This window comes from Mirounga leonina, unplaced genomic scaffold, assembly GCF_011800145.1.
Source record: "Mirounga leonina isolate KUSES-001 unplaced genomic scaffold, KU_Mleo_1.0 Mir_150, whole genome shotgun sequence".
Classification (NCBI taxonomy): domain Eukaryota; kingdom Metazoa; phylum Chordata; class Mammalia; order Carnivora; family Phocidae; genus Mirounga; species Mirounga leonina.
The window spans coordinates 26,348,922-26,365,986 of record NW_023270374.1 but is presented as its reverse complement, the minus strand read 5'-3'; the positions used below and the strand labels follow the sequence as shown (position 1 = coordinate 26,365,986).

At 44.7% G+C, this 17,065-nt stretch overlaps 1 protein-coding gene across 3 annotated transcripts in view; it reads right to left on the bottom strand.

Annotated features, from left to right (window-relative positions):
• Window positions 1-17,065, bottom strand: part of DYNLRB1 (dynein light chain roadblock-type 1) — a 40,940-nt gene that overhangs the window by 6,463 nt on the left and 17,412 nt on the right. For 2 of the 3 annotated variants that reach the window (XR_004679462.1, XM_035006153.1), the window contains exon 4: window positions 14,557-14,916. The exons of the other annotated variant lie outside the window; for it this stretch is intronic. Coding sequence is in view for 1 of the 2 variants with exons in the window: in XM_035006153.1 (XP_034862044.1) it covers window positions 14,873-14,916 (44 nt within the window). In the remaining variant the exon portion in view is untranslated. Of the gene's footprint in view, window positions 1-14,556; window positions 14,917-17,065 lie in introns of those variants that run through there. 3 annotated transcript variants of the gene reach the window in all.

The following is a 17,065-nucleotide window of genomic DNA, read 5'->3' as shown; positions in this document are numbered from 1 at the left end:
GGTGGCTCGCTCAGTTAAGCGTCTGCCTTCACCTCAGGTCATGATCCCAGTGTCCTGAGATCGAGCCCCATATTGGGATCCCTGCTCAGCAGGGCGTCTGCTGCTCCCTCTCCATCTGCCTGCCTACTTGTGATCTCTCTGTCAAATAAATAAAATCTTAAAAAATATCTGTTGTGTTTCTATATGCTAATAATGAACTATAAGAGAAATCAAGAAAATAATCCCATTTAAAATTGCATCAAAAAAGAAAAAAATACCTAGGAATAAATTTAACAAAGGAGGTGAAAGACTTGTATACTAAAAATCATAGGACATTGATGAAAGAAATCGAAGACATGAATAAATGGATATTCTGTACTCATGGATTAGAAAAATTAGTATTAAAAGGTCTCTATATGGGGCGCCTGGGTGGCTCAGATGTTAAGCATCTGCCTTCGGCTCAGGTCATGATTCCAGGGTCCTGGGATCGAGCCCCACATCAGGCTCCTGGCTCAGCAGGGAGCCTGCTTCTCCTTCTCCCTCTGCCTCTCTCCCTGCTCATGCTCTCTCTCTCTGTATCTCTGTGTCTCAAATGAATAAATAAAATCTTTAAAAAAAAAAAAGGTCTCTATACACAAAGCAATCTACAGATTCAATGCAATCCCTGTTAAAATTCCAATGGCATTTTTCACAGAAATAGAACAAACAATCCTAAGATTTGTATGGAACCACAAAAGATCCTGAATAGCCAAAGCAATCTTGAGAAAGAAGAACAAAGCTGGAGGCATCACACTTCCTGATTTCAAACTATATTACAAAGCTATAGTAATCAAAACAGTATGGTATTGGCATTCAAAACACATAGATCAGTGGAGTAGAACAGAGATCCCAGAAATAAGCCCATGCAAATATATGAGTAATTTATAACAAAGAAGCCAAGAATACACAGTGGAGGAAAGGACAGTCTCTTTAGTAAATGATGATGGGAAAACTGGACCACTACTTATACTGCAATGAAAACTAATTCAAAATGGATTAAAGATTTGAATGTAAGACCTGAAACCATAAAACTATAAGAAAGCATAGGTGGTAAGCTCCTTGACATTGGTCTTGGTGATGATTTTGGGATTTGATACCAAAAGCAGAGGCAACAAAAGCAAAAATAAACAAGTGGGACTATATCAAGCTAAAAAGCTTCTGCACAGCAAAGGAACGATCAACACAATAAAAAGACTACTACCAAATAGGAGAAAATATTTGCAGGACACCTGGGTGGCTCAGTCGGTTAAGCGTCTGCCTTTGGCTCAGGTCATGATCCAAGGGTCCTGGGATTGAGCCCCACATCGGGCTCCTTGCTCAGCGGGAGTCTGCTTCTTCCTCTGCTCCTTCCCCCGCTTGTGCTGTCTCTCACAGATATATAAAATTTTTTTTAAAAAAAGAAAATATTTGCAAGTCATATATTTGATAAGGGGCGAATATTCAAAGTATATAAAGAACTCATACAACTCAATAGCAAAAAAACCAAAACCCCCAATCTGATTAAAAAATCATTAGGGGGCACCTGGGTGGCTCAGCCTTTAAGTATCTGCCTTTGGCTCAGGTCGTGATCCCAGGGTCCTGGGATCGAGCCCCACATCGAGCTCCCTGCTCCATGGGAAGCCTGCTTCCCCCTCTTCCGCTCCCCCTGCTTGTGTTCCTTCTCTCGCTGTGTCTCTCTCTGTCAAATAAATAAATAAAATCTTTAAAAAAAATAAAAAATTAAAAAATTAAAAATCATTAGAGGATCTGAATAGACACTTGTCCAAAAAAGATATACAGAAGGCCACTAGACACATGAAAAGATGCTCAACATCACTAATCAGCAGGGAAATGCAAATCAAAACCACAACGAGATACCACTTCACACCTGACTACCTATCATCAACGTAAGAAACAAGTGTTGGCAAGGATGTGGAGAAAAGGGAACACTCGTGTACTATTGGTGGGAAGGTAAATTTGTGCAGTCACTGTGGAAAACAGTATGGAGTTTCCTCAAAAAATTAAAAATAGGAACCTAGCAATTCCACCTCTGAGTGTTTATCTGAAGGAAACAAGATCTCTAGAAAAGTTATATGCAACCCTATGTTTATTGCAGCATTATTTACAATAGCCAAGATATGGAAACAACCTAAGTGTCCATTGATAGATGAATAAAGAAAATGTGGCACACACACAGGAATATTAATCCATAAAAAAGAATGAAATCTTGCCATTTGTGACAACATTGATGGACCATGATCTCACTGACACATGAAATCTAAAAAAACAAACAAGCTCATAGACACAGAGAACAGATTAATGGTTGCCATAGGCTGGGAAGTGGCGTGGGGCAAAAGGAGTGAAAGGGGTCAAAAGGCACACACTTTCAGTTATAAGTAAGTCAAGGGGGGGTCCACCTGGGTGGCTCGGTTGGGCATCTGATTCTTGGTTTCAGCTCAGGTCATGATCTCTGGGTCATGAGATCGAGCCCCACCTCGGCCGGGCGGTGGGGAGGAAGTCAAGGGGATGTAACGTACAGCACGGTGACTAGGGTTAGGAATGTATATTTGTGTATATTTGAAAGTTGCTAAAGAGTAGATCTTAAAAGTTCCCATCACAAGAAAAACAATTTTTCTAACTATGTATGCTAATAGTTGTTAACCAAACTTAAACGGTGATCATTTCATAATATATACAAATGTTGAATCATTATGTTGTATACCAAAAAGTAATATAAATGTTGTATGTCAATTATGTCTCAATAGAAAAAAGGAAAAAAACCAGTAAGTTGCAGACATCAGTTCACTTTTTTTTTTTAAGATTATTTATTTATTTATTTATTTGAGAGAGAGAGCATGAGGGGGGGGAGGGTCAGAGGGAGAAGCAGACTCCCCGCCAAGCAGGGACCCTGATGCGGGACTCGATCCCGGGACTCCAGGATCATGACCTGAGCCGAAGGCAGTCGCTCAACCAACTGAGCCACCCAGGCGCCCGACATCAGTTCACTTTATCTCTAAACCCTTCACATCCATATCAATGTGTGGTTTTGGTTATTTTTTTTTTTCCTTACAGGGATAAAATTTACATAGAACTAAGCACAGATTTTAAGTGTGTGTTTGAGGCATTTTGGCATCTGTGCAACCCAAACTCCTGCAAAGAAACAGAACACTACCATCACCTTTTTAGAAAGTTCCCTCTTGCCCCTTCTCAGTCCATTTCCACCCTCACCTCCAGACGCAACCACCATTGGACTTTTTCACCATAGATTGGTCTGACCTGGTCTAGAACTTCATAGAAACAGAACCATACAGTACATGCTTTTGTTGTTGCAGAACATGTAGTTGCAGATACAAGTAGACCATTTCTTTATATTGCTGAGTAGTTTCCATTGTATGGATGCACCACAGTTTGGTTATCCATTCTCCTACCGATGGACACCTGGACTGTCCAGCTTTTGGCGATTGTAATAAAAGATACTATGAACATACCTATAACAGTCTTTGTGTGGACATACTCATTTTATTTCACTTGGACAAATATCTAGGAGTGGAATTGCTGGTTTATGGGGTAGGTGTGTGTTTGGTTTTATAAGTTACCAGATCTTTTTCTTTTTCCTTTTTTTAAGATTTTATTTGACAGTTAGCAAGAGCAGGGACACAAGCAGGGGGAGTGGGAGAGGGAGAAGCAGGCTTCCCGCGGAGCAGGGAGCCCGATGTGGGGCTCGATCCTGGAACCCTGGGATCATGACCTGAGCCGAAGGCAGACGCTTAACAACTAAGCCACCCAGGCGCCCCTCCAGATCTTTTTCTAGAGTAGTGGTTCCATTTTAGATTCCTATCAACATTATATGGGAGTTGTCGTAGCTCTGTATCTTTGCCAACATTTGGTGTTGTCAGTTGTTCTAATTTTAGCCACTCTGGTGGGTGTGCAGTGGTATCTCATTGTGGGTTTACATTTAATATGGCGTACAATTATTACAAAAATGATTTTATTTCTCCCTCCCACTAACTTTCAAGCCCCTTAAGGGCAGCATTTACTGTGTGTTTGGTTCCTGCTCTATCCCCTCTGTCTGTTCCTTTACACAGTGGCAGAGAGATGTGGGTCCAAAGTAGCTTTACCTCTTACTGGAAAACTTTGAGCACATTCTTTTCCCCTGGAGCCTCAATTTCTTCACCTGGAGACACTAACAGAACCTGCCTCTGAGGTCAAGGATCTGTATCAGTGAGTGGCCAGGAGGGCATGGAGCTCGGGCCGGGAATCAGATGGACCAACTTTAGTACCCAGTGCTGTGGTATCTTATTTAAGGCAATGAACTCACTTATAAAATGGGCCTCAATTTAGGAGGACCCAGGAGGATTGAGGTCTGAGTCAGGGTCATTATCTCTGAGTGAGGATTGGTTGTTCCTGTTTACAAACTCTAAGTGGAATTTTCCAAAGATTAGAGGGAATGAAACCCGCCCAGGGGTCCCCAGGCCTCTGGCTGGGGCTGCCCTACCCTCAGTCCTTGAAGTCTCTCTGGCTTCACTGGGAAGTATAGGCCATGACCACCAGTCCCACTGCCCACATGGTGCCTCGCTCCCTCTGTCCCCTCCTTTCCCTCTAGCCGGGGAAAGGCTCAGCTCTCACCCTCCCTCCCTGAATGATAGGGCCGGGGTTGCTCCTCTTACCCTCCCCTCCTATGTCCTCACAGTCCCTGCCCTCCCCACACACTGGCCTTCAGAGCTGGCCAGTCCCCTGGTGAGGTTGCCTCCCATCAGCCTTTCCAGGCTCTGGCTGCACCTAGGAGATCTCATCCTGCCATGGCCCTCATCTCTCCTCAGCACTCAAGTCATCCTGGGTCATGTTCCCATTCACACCCATCAGTGCCTTCAATATGACAGTGACTCCCAGATCCCTACTTCCAGCCCTGACTTTCCCTCAGGGCCTCAGGTCTGGGTCCTGCCTCCTGAGCGAAGGTTGCCTCAGAATGTTTAGGCTTCTCAGGTTCAACACATCCAAGTGAAGCCACCATCTTCCCCAATATCCACCCCTCCTGCTTATCCCCACCTGCCCTCACAGTCCATCACCCCAGCCTGACCGGGTCTCAGCCGGGCTCTCCCCTTCAGTCACCAGTCCAGTCACTCTCTGAATCCTCTCAGACCCCTCTGTCCCCTCCCGGCCCTCCCCGCTGTCACTCCGCCAGGTCAGCTTGGCCCCCCAACTGCCCGGCTGTCAGCCTCGACCACACACTTCCCCACCGGCCTTGGAACACCACCCTCTATCAATCACTTCCCTACTGTCTCCACTCTCTCCTGCCGAGCACACACTCCAGAGCCCACCCCAGTTGTTATTTCCCACAGCCCAGAACTCCCTCATTCTGCCGAACGACCGGCAACACCCCAGTCCTGGTGAAAGCTGCGCCCCTGCCTGCAAGAGATGGTGCGAGATGAGATCGTTGACCGTTGATCGTTGGGCCCTGCCCAACCAGCCGGCCACGCTTCCCCGTGCAGCTCCAGCCCTCCGACCCCGCGGCCCCCTGAGCCCTCGCCCTGCCTCCCCTCGGGGGCAGTGGACTAGCTGGCCCTGTGCTTGCCTAAGCCGGCCCTCCCCCGGGCCCGGGGGCCATCCCTCTCCTGGAGGCCCCTCCGCCTCTCTCACCAGCAAACAGACCTCCTCCGCTCCCTTCCCAACCACTTTCTCCTTGAAGTTCTTCCTTCTCTTGGCTTCTGTGGCGTTGACTGCGGACTGTTGCCCCCCCCGCCCCCCCAACTATGGTGCTACTCCCCCTTGGAACAGAACCCCGAATGTCTTAGGGCAGCCACACACCCAGCTTAATTTCCCAGCTTCCACCGCAGTTAAGAGTGACAAGATGACAAAACTTTTGTCTATAAAACATAAGTGTTGCGGGACGAGATCATCCTACCGGACATGGTGGGCGTCTACAACAGCAAGACCTTTGACCAGGTGGGAATCAGGCCCGAGATGATCAGTCACCACCTACAATCCTGTGAAGCGCGCTGGCCTGGACTTGGGGCCATCCCTTCCTCCTGCTTCAAACCCCTCAAGTAGCCTGCTTGGTTGTTATAAGGGCATAGAGTGCTCTTGGGGCGGGGGGAGGGTGGAAAGTACTACGTGGGGCTTCTGGGAACTCTCCTTAAAGGGAAAGAGTACATCCTTCTGTACCCCCATCCTCCGTCAGCTGCCTGAAACCTGAGTGTGATGGCTGGGGCTCCAGCAGCTATCTCGGATCATAAGGACAAAGGCTATACCCTGGGGGTGGTGGAGATGAAAGCTGAAAAGAGCCTGGGTCCCTGACGACTTTGTGGAGTCACCATTCCAACCCTGGACTGCTGACTGGATAAATTTTCATCTTGTTTAAGCCACAGTTATTTTGAGTTTTCTGCAGCTGAACTAAATCCTAATTGAAAGGGCTTTTGTCTCAATTGACTCTCTGAGCCTCCCTCCTTCTCATTCTCTGCTAGTGTCTGCTCCCAGAGCAGACCTCCAGAGGTGAAGTATCCCTGGTGATGCCTTCAGACCCTTCCTCGCTCCTTTCGCTCTCTCTTTCCCTCTGGTGAATTCATGTAAAGCCCTTGGCTTTAATCACAGGTTTACGGTCCCAAGTCTGTATGTCCACCACAGAATTGTGTATTCAACAGTGTGTTCAACATATCGGACACATTGATGTCTAATAGGCCCAGATTAAGCAGACCATTTCAAAATTGTTGGTCTCGTCCCCTCCAAAATTGCTCCCCATCTCAATCAGTGGCAGCACCTGGTTGCTCAAGCAAGCACCTAGGAGTCCCCTGGAGGTCTCCTTCCTTCCCTCCCACCAGTTCAGCAAGTTCTGATGTTCTCCTTGGGAATCCCCCTCCTACACCCACCCCCAGCAAGGACCCCAAGTTAATCCTCTCACCTAGGCCACCATCAGTGCTCACCTGGCTGACTGGGCTCCGGATTCCACTCAGGTCCTGCATTCTCCACAGAGCCACCAGAATGCAAAATATGTGTACACTTTTAAAGATAGTAGGAGACGTCAAAGATAATTTATGCTTGCAACAGATTCTCTTTGATCTATCCCTCCAGATTCCCCCTGGAGTTCTAGAAAACTCTCCTCATTCTTCAGTTATTTCACTGGAAAAGGGCTAGAAGCACTAACATCATATTATAAGCATAGCTTTAGGTTATTGCAAACTCTCAAAATTTAACCCAAATAATACTGGTAACATACAAAAGTCAAATAACAATTTAACTGCTTATTGCTGTTTCTTCTGATATTTACCTTCATGTTTCTTTTCTTTTTTTTGAAAGAGAGAAAGAATCTTAAGCAGGCTCCATGCCCAGCACGGAGCCCCAAGCTCGGTTTGAGGTCACAACCCTGAGATCATGACCTGAGCTGAAATCAAGAGTTGGATGGACGCTTACCCGCTGAGCCACCCAGGCACCCCTTACCTTGATGTTTCTAAGCACTATGGTTTTCCTCTTATTTCTTTAAGGGAATTTGATGCTTTTTTTTTTTTTAAATTTATTTATTTGACAAAGAGAGACACAGGGAGAGAGAGCACACAAGCAGGGGAAGCAGGAGAGGGAGAAGCAGGCCCCCCGCCGAGCAGGGAGCCCGATGTGGGGCCAGATCCCAGGTCCCTGGGACGGTGACCTGAGCCGAAGGCAGACACTTAACCGACTGAGCCACCCAGGCGCCCCAACGGGCTTTGACTCTTGCCCCTCATCACCCTTCCCTTCCCCCAGCAGCTGTAGCACCATTCAGGGTTTATAGTAGTTTGCCTACAAACTATGCACAGCTGAGCCACATGATATGTCCTAGATTTGCTTTTTATTGTACAATTTTGTATTTCCTGGAATTTAGGTTTACTTTTTCTTTTTCGTTGTTTGTTTTCCATGCCCCAATATTAAATTATGCCTAAATTTGTTGCAGAACTAAAAATCTCTCTGAATCCACTCAAATACATCAAATAATCTATCAGTTTTTTTCTACTTGGAAACATCCTTCTCCCCTGTTTAGGACTTCTCACTAGGTTTACTGCCCTGGGCCCTTCACCATCATCCTGAGGTATCCCTTTTGTCTCTCTGGTGTTGGAGTCTCAAATTGCCTGAACCCCATGTCTTATTTTCTTTGCTTTATGCCCTTATTTTGATGTACATTCTTCGGTAGCTTCCTGAGAAAGGGTTCATGGCAGATAAATGCATGTGATCTTATATGTCTGAAAATATTTACCTTACTCTCACACTAACTAATAGTTTGGCTGGGAACAGAACTCTGGGTTGTAAATCATTTTTTAATCAGAATTTTGAGGGCATTGCTCCACTCTGTTTCTAGTGATGCTGTTGGTCCAATGCTGTTGTAATTTCTAATCCTTGGCACCTGTTTTTCTTCTCTCTCTGGATTGTGTCTGTCCACAGTGTTCTGAGATGTTATGATGGTGGGGTCTGGCCTGGGTTTTTTTATTTAAAAAATTTTTTAAAGATTTTTATTTATTTGACAGAGACACAGTGAGAGAGGGAACACAAGCAGGGGGAGTGGGAGAGGGAGAAGCAGGCTTCCTGCCAAGCAGGGAGCCCGACGCGGGGCTCGATTTCAGGACCCTGGGATCATGACCTGAGCAGAAGGCAGACACTTAACGACCGAACCACCCAGGCACCCCTTAATTTTTTTTATTTTTAAAAAATTCTTTATTTAAATTCAATTTAGTTAATATATGCTGTATTATTAGTTACTGGGGTAGAATTTAGTGATTCATCAGTTGCATTTGGGTGTTAACCCAGTGCTCATTACATCAAGTGCCCTCCTTAATGCCCATCGCCCAGTTACCCCATCCCCCCATCCACCTCCCCTCCAGCAACCCTGTTTGTTTCCCATAGTTGCGTTTCTTATAGTTTGCCTCCCACTCTGTTTTCATCTTTTATTTTTCCTTCCCTTCCCCTATGTTCATCTGTCTTGTTTCTTAAATTCCACATGAGTGAAATCATATGGTATTTGTCTTTCTCTGACTTATTTCGCTTAGCATAATACTCTCTAGTTCCATCCACGTCCTTGCAAATGGCAAGATTTCATTCTTTTTGATGGCTGAGTAACATTCCATTGTATATATATACACCACATCTTCTTTATTCATTCATCTGTCAATGGACATCTGGGATCTTTCCATATCTTGGCTATTGTGGACGTTGCTCCTATAAACATTAGGGTGGCATGGGTCTGTTTTAAAATTAATTTCTCTGGTCACTCAGATCTTTTGATCTGGAAACTTAGGGCCTTAGTTCTGGATAGTCTCTTGATAATTTTCTACCCTCTGTTCTTTCTGGAACTTCTGCTAATCAGATGTTGAATATCCCAGACGGATCCCTCAATTTTCTTAACTTTTTCATCTTCTCTTCCTTTCTTCCTCTTTTGGGGAGATTTTCTCAAATTTATCTTGCAATTCTTCTGTTGAGATTATTCCCTTCATATTTTTAATCTTTTGAGAGTTCTTCCTTATCTCTGAGTATTGTTTAGCTTCTTGCACTCGCAACCATGGCATGTGTATAAGGCTTGAATGATGTCCATGGTTCTCAATTCTAGGTGCATGTCACAAAAACCTGGGAAGCTTTTACAAACTAATGATGCTCAGGGATTATGATTTAATTGATCCAAGATGGGTCCCAAGTGTAGTTTTGTTTTTCTTAACTGTTGTCTCATCTCCACTAGAAATAAGCTCTTGTTTCCGTTCCTTTATGTCTAGACATGGGGCCTGGTGCATGGTAGGCATGCGCTAAATAACTGTTGAATGAATCAATGAACAAAGCACTACTTTGTAAAGACTGTATAATAAGAACATGTTTTCTCTAAATATATTTGAAAACTTAGTAAAGTTTTCAAAGTCAAACAAGTCTTGTATGTCAACAAAGTATTTAAAACCCAGAATTTTTTACGGGCGCCTGGGTGGCTCAGTTGGTTAGGCGACTGCCTTCGGCTCAGGTCATGATCCTGGAGTCCCTGGATCGAGTCCCGCATCGGGCTCCCTGCTCAGCAAGGAGCCTGCTTCTCCCTCTGACCCTCCCCCCTCTCATGTGCTCTCTCTCTCATTCTCTCTGTCTCAAATAAATAAAATCTTAAAATAAAAAAATAAAAAAATAAAAATAAATAAAACCCAGAATTTTTTAAAAAAATCATGAAATTCCTACTTCATCTTGCCTTTAAGGCAAGTTTTTAATAACATATTTCTTGTGAACTAGGAAGTTAAAGTCTAGTAATTTTCCTCTCAGTTCCTACTGAAGCTCCAAGGCATTAGTGGCTGCATGCTAAGAGAGGAGCGGGACAACGCAGGACTGCAACACAAGGGGGCCCAAAGTGAGTCCAGACTTCTGCCTGATAGCCAGCCTGTAAACGAGGTGGAAGCTAGAGGACGATCATTAGAAGCTGTCGATATGCTTTGAGTCTCCACCCATGGAGGGAAGTGGTGGATGATTCTGCTTCACCTCAAGCTGACAGAGGCAGAGCGTGTAGAGGGGGACCCTGAGAACCAGAGGCCAACAGGAAAGTTGTAAGGGGCCAGCAGGGAGCCTGCAGGTAGGAGGACAGCAGACAGGTCTTGAAAACATTCATGAAAGATGGACCAGAAGGATGTTTCAGCTTTAAACATGTCAGGCTTCAAGAGCCAGAACCGAGTTCCAAAGTACTGGTAAAGTGTGCACTTTCCTCTCCATCTCACTCCCCTCTTAGCAACATGGGGCAAAAGAGGTGACAGCACAGTCAGGAAACAGGGCCAAGCACTTGCTGCCTACCCTGCGTCCCCCACCACGGAGGGCAAGGCTGGCAGTGGGCTGAAGGTGGGCAAGGGGCAGTCTCCATCTCCAAATTCAGTTACAAGGTTTTGTTGTTACACTGGACCGGACACATCATCTACCCAAAAGTGATGAGAGAAGCCTCAGGACTTGTCAGACATTCCATCCAGGGGCAGAGGAAGAACAAGCCCCGGAGAATAAATTTATTTATTTATATTTTATTTTTTTAAAGATTTTATTTATTTGACAGAGAGACAGTGAGAGAGGGAACACAAGCAGGGGGAGTGGGGGAGGGAGAAGCAGGCTTCCCGCTGAGCAGGGAGCCCAATGCGGGGCTCGATCCCAGGACCCTGGGATCATGACCTGAGCCGAAGGCAGACCCTTAACGACTGAGCCACCCAGGCGCCCCCCGGAGAATAAATTTAAAGACAGTGGGAGACCATAATAAAGTTGCCTTTTGATCCAACTGAGCTTGTTTAACACAACAGTTGAACTAGCATTTTGTGTTCTGTTATTTTCTTTTGCAACTGAATACAATTGATCAGCTTAAGTTCATTGACATTGGATTGTGGCTCTACTGATTTGACCTGTTTGACAAATTCATGATTTCTACCTGCTGCAATAAATCTATGAGATCCACATTTCTCTTTTTTTCCCCTGGTAATTCACTAGAACCTGAATTTGGTGTGGAAAGTTCGTTTGCGATTCTCAATGAAAAGTTGTACTGAATTACAGTTGGTTTGAGTCAAATATACATAAGAGGAGAAAGCCTATAGTTCCTACAGTGTTGTTGTTTTTTTTTATATCCAAAGATTTTATTTATTCATTTGAGAGAGAGGAGAGAGCAAGAGAGCAAGAGTGCACATGAGAAGGATGGGCAGAGGGAGAGGGAGAAGACTGATGAGCAGGGAGTCCGACCTGGGGCTTGACCCTGGGACATGACCTGAGCCAAAGGCAGACGGCAGACGCTTAATCGATTGAGCCACCCAGGAGCCCCCTGCAGTGTTTTAAAGATTTATTTATTTATTTTGAAGAGAGAGAGAAAGAATGCATGCATGTGAGCAAAAGCAGGGGGAAGGACACAGGAGAGAATCTCAGGTAGATTCCCTGCTGAGCGCCGAGCCTGACCAGGGCTCAAATGATCATGACCTGAGTTGAAATCGAGAGTTGGATGCTTAACCGACTGAGTCACCCAGGCGCCCCTGTAACTCCTGCAGTGTTTTAAAAACACATTTTTGGAGAAAGGCAATACCAGCTTACGGAGCAACATGAGAATTCCCAGACACATTGGCAAGTGCTGAGGTGGATGTTTGAATGATGGATGGAGCTGAACCTTGGAGGGAATCTAAACAGGGGTTGCCTCTGGGGAATAGGGGTGGAGTCTGGCTGGTAAGCAGCAGGCGAGTTTTCTGGGGTGATGTGATCTTGAAAGGGGGCTCAGTTGGCTGGTAGAAGCACTTGTCATGGAAGTGGCACACTTAAGATTTGTGCATTTCACTGTACATAAATTTCATCCACCCTCCAAAAAAGGTAAACTAGTTAATAATATGCATGTTTAAGTGTTTAGGAGTGTCTACTGTCTTCAACTGTCCTTTGAAATATATCAAAAAACAGGATGGATGGATGAAGGAATGGTTAGTTACATGATAAAAAAAATGTAGCAGAATGTTAACTGTAGAATTAAATGAAGGATATTTAATTATTTCAACTTCTCTGTATGTTTGAAAATTTTCACAATGCTGGCAGCCTTATATTATATTGGCAAATGTACTTCTGAGAGGTGCCTGGGTGGCTCAGTCGGTTAGGCGTCTGCCTTTGGCTCGGGTCATGATCCCAGGGTCCTGGGATTAAGCCCCATGTCCAGCTCCTTGCTCAGTGGGGAGTTTGCTTCTCCCTCTCCCTCTCTCTGCGGCTCCCCCTGCTTGTGCTGTCAAGTAAATAAATAAAAGTCTTAAAAAAAAAAATGTTCTTTTGAAACCCAGAAGCCATGCCCTCCATGCCCAGGACAGGTGTCAGCTTCTAACCTTAGTAGGTATTATATTCCCATATACTTGCTAGTTAAAGTACAGAGACCCTAGGGAATTTGCATGTGTTCTACCATCATTGAAACTTTTAAAAACCTGAATTTTTACATCTTAGGATGAGTCCAGCGAGTTTTACGCATTGTATCACAAACTGGAATGCATCCAAAGTGGGCTTCCCATGTGTGAAGAAATCCCATTGCCCAAGGGACTTGGAGGCAGAATGTATGTTCAGGAGTCATCTTGTTTTCACCAAGCCAGACTGAGCCTAAATCTTCCTTAGGAACTTGAAGGAAAGGTTTAGGAATTTTAAGGCAAGTAAGAGGGCATGGGAGGAGGACTAAGGGAAGAAAGGAAGGTCTGGTCTCCAAGCTCTTGCTCTGGAGCCAGACCACCTCCTTCCCTAGGGACAGAGCCCCTCTCCTCCTTTGGAGACCTGACTTTGCCATGAGGCAATTTATGTTGATCAGACCTTCTTCCCCCATTATCCTTCTTGGAGAAACCCAAGCCAGAAGGACACAGGAACCTCAGACTTAGATCCCAGCTTCCAGAAACCTCTGAGAACATAGAGGATACCAGTGACCATACCTCACTTTCTTCTAAAAGATTACTGATCCAGGGTCATTTTGCTCTGGTCCTACAATCCCCCCTCTCTCCTCAGGTATGCTTCCTGAGCCCACAGGGACAGGGCAAACCTGCAATGTTTTCCCAGAGAATCAGTCTTCCTTGGAGATTTGGGGAAAATTATTTGAAAGGACTACTGCTATATTAAGACAAACATGGATATATTATGGAGTGGAAAATCCCTATTATCTTTCACTAAAAAGGGAGATTTTGAAAAAATTTTGCTGAGCCCTTATAAACTACACCCCCAGGCTCCCAAGGGTACATCTTTTACTCCCCTGATACCATTAAGGAAACTTCACTGGAAAATTTAGAAAAGTATTTTTGCTAGATGGAAGAACTCACTGTAGACAAAGGTTACTTTTGGTGAATGAAGGACAATGAAGGGGGATTTCAAGGTTTATACTACACAGTTTTGAATCTTTTCCCTCTGTAAAGAAACAAAAAGACAAAAAGAAAAGCCTAATAAAAATAAATAAATACATGTGGTTTCTGGGGGAAAAATCCCAGAGTGCTACTGGATGACAGGTGGCCTACAGCCTCACAGAGTAGCAGGCACGTTCTGGGAGCCCTTCCCCCTCACCCCCCATGAGTCTAAGGGAAAGAAGGCACACGTTTACCTGTTTATGAGCTCACTCAGGTAAAGGGGATCATCGGGGAATTCTGGGAAGAAGGCGCAGAAAAAACAGCTTTTGGAGTCAGAGACTGTGACACAGTTGTGAAACCTCGGGCAAGTCATTCTCTAGACCTCAGTTTCCTCATCTTTAATACGGCTTTAATAATGTCTGCAGGGTACTGTGAGGATGATATGAGTCAAGGTATGTAACACACCTGGTGTATTCTGGGTACTCAACAAATATCACTCCTTTCCTATCCCCGGTGTAGTGTAGCAGCAGAAAAAAAGTCTTTCAAAACAAGAGAAGTGGCTAGGGACGAGAGGCCCAGAAACCAGGGTACCAACTATAAACCGGACTCCACTCAGCAAGTGTGGCCACAGGCGCAGTAGGAAGCAGGCCTCTCTGAACCACAAATTCAATCCGCCATGGGGGCCGGAGGCAGCACCGGGGCTTAGCCTTCAGACCATGTGATTACACCAGAAGACAGAGGGGCAGAGAGGCCTTTTCAACCTAGTGTTTAAAGACACACAGCAGGGTAAGCATTTCAGTTATTTTTAGTTAAAGAAAAACAGCCTTTTCCAAGGGTGACAAAATGAACTGAAGGTCAGGAGGAAGTAGGGTGTGGGCTGCTCAAAGCTCTTGCTCCAAAATCTGGAGGTGAGGAAAGAATGCCCTCCCAAGGATTCAAGGGTGATTGGCCAGCACAGGGATGACTTTGATGACTTTGGTCACTGGGTTGGTCTAAGTAGGCTCTAAGGTGATTTCCACCTGCCAGTTGGTTGACATGATTAAATATTATTATTCTTGGGAGCTATTAAATTAAGGAATGATGCAGGGAGCCAAGAGACTGGCTTATTCAGTTGGATTCTGAATCACAATCAGGAAATAGTCTTTATCTGCAAAAGAGAAAAATGAAAAAATAAATCACTAAATCATTAAATCATTAAATCACCAACCATAAAAGGGGAGGGGAACAATAAAAAGCATCAATGCTCAGCCTACTTCCTACTGTCGGGAAAACGGAAGATGAATTTGCAAGTCTCCCAAGGGGGCTTCTGCTGGGAAAGCAGAGCCCCTCCCACCTGGCAGCCACGGCCTGCAGCACATCCTCTTTTCTAATCTTCATGGTACGGCATGGTGCCAACAGGGAGGTAGGAGTATCATCCCTGTTTTCTGGGTACGAAACTCAGGTTCAGAGAATTTAAATGAATTCCTTATGGCAGTGGTTCGCAAACTAGAGGGCACATGAATTACCTGGAGGGCTGGGCTCAAAACAAACACTACTGGGCCCCACCCCTAGCCCTTTGGATTCAGTAGGTCTGGAGTGGGGCCCAAGAATTTGCATTTTTTAAATTAAGTTTTTATTTTTTTATTATTTTTTTAAATTATTTTTTTAAAAGATTTTATTTCTTTATTTGACAGAGAGAGAGAGCACAAGCAGGGGGAGTGGCAGGCAGAGGCAGAGAGAGAAGCAGGTTCCCCGCAGAGCAAAGGAAGCCTGATGTGGGACTCGATCCCAGGACCCCAGGATCATGACCTGAGCCGAAGGCGGTCGCCTAACCAACTGAGCCACCCAGGTGCCCCTAAGTTTTTATTTTTAAATTTGTATTTATTTCTTTAAAGTTTTGTTTATTTATTTATTTACTTACTTACTTCTCGCTACACCCAACGTGGGGCTCAAACTCACAGCCCCGAGTTCAAGAGTCACATGCTCCTCTTACTGAGCCAACCAGGGGCCCCTAATCAAGTTTTTAATTTTAATTCCAGTATAGTTAAAAGAATTTGCATTTTTAACAAGTTCCCAGGTAATGCTAATGCTGCAGGTTCTGGAACAACCACTAGGTTAAGGTTGCTCTTCATTTTATTTTAGAAGAAACTGGAGAAGCAGGGCATTTCAACTTTGCCCATTTAAACCAAAATATTTATCAAGGCTTCCATGTGCCCAGTCCTGGGCCAACTGCTTCTCATACGGTACCTCAATCAATCACTCTATGAGACAGACACTAGTGTTTTCCACTTCACTGACGCCCTGGGAGTTAAATGACTTGCCCAAGCCAAGGCAAAAACTCAGTGTGGGGTAGCTAGCTGGGTTTGACCCAGATGCTCTGCATGCCTCTGGTCTGCCCTCTGTTGAAGAGGGGAGAAATGGCAGGACCTTGGCCTTGTCTGCTTTGTGTGTGCTGATTCAAACCTAAAGTTTGCTTCTTCCCACGATGACAGGCTGTTGCAGATTGGCAGAAACAGATTTTATAAGACTAAGAGTTTCATGGCTAAGCAATCTGTACAAATTAAAATCACTTACAAATAAAAATAGAAATAATTAACAAGCCACCAATAGAAACAGACAAAATTAGCAATATAGTGTCTTTTCTTCCAAATATCAAGCTCTAAATTCAATAATATCATTCCAAGTGCTTTGTGGGAAGCAGTGTTAAAGCTTGATTATGCTACATTAACTTGGCCTTATATTAATGAGGTTAATAAATGAAAACCAAAAGTCTACCTTAAAACGTCTTTTTGCATGGGCTATTCTGGGCCAGGATGGGGTGAAATCTGGCACACATATGGAGGACTAAACTATCGGAAACTACCTGTTGTTATTTGTGGTCTGGGAAGCAGCTTCTCAGTTTGATCAACCAGAATGATTAGGTGGGAAGGAAGGGACAGTGGACTTCCTTCCTGGGCAGAGCTCTTCCAAATTGTTTCCATGGTGTGGGAGCTAATTATAGTCGCAGAAGGACCCATCTCAACATGCAGCAACTAGGCCTGTTTTATGCTGGGGGCCATCCCCATGGGGCTTGTGCTCTGTGGAAACCTAAGGCAATCTAGTCCTAATGCTTCAGAGGCTCTTGTCAGTGGCTCCGGCCCACAAGAGTTCTGGCACCAAAATCCTATATATATATTTTGCCATATCAAAGTGCGTGAGTCAAGGTGTCAAATCATTGGTTTTCATCTTAAATACCATGTCCCACAGACATTCCTTTTTTTTTTTTTTTTAAAGATTTTATTTTTATTTATTTATTTGAGAGAGAGAATGAGAGACAG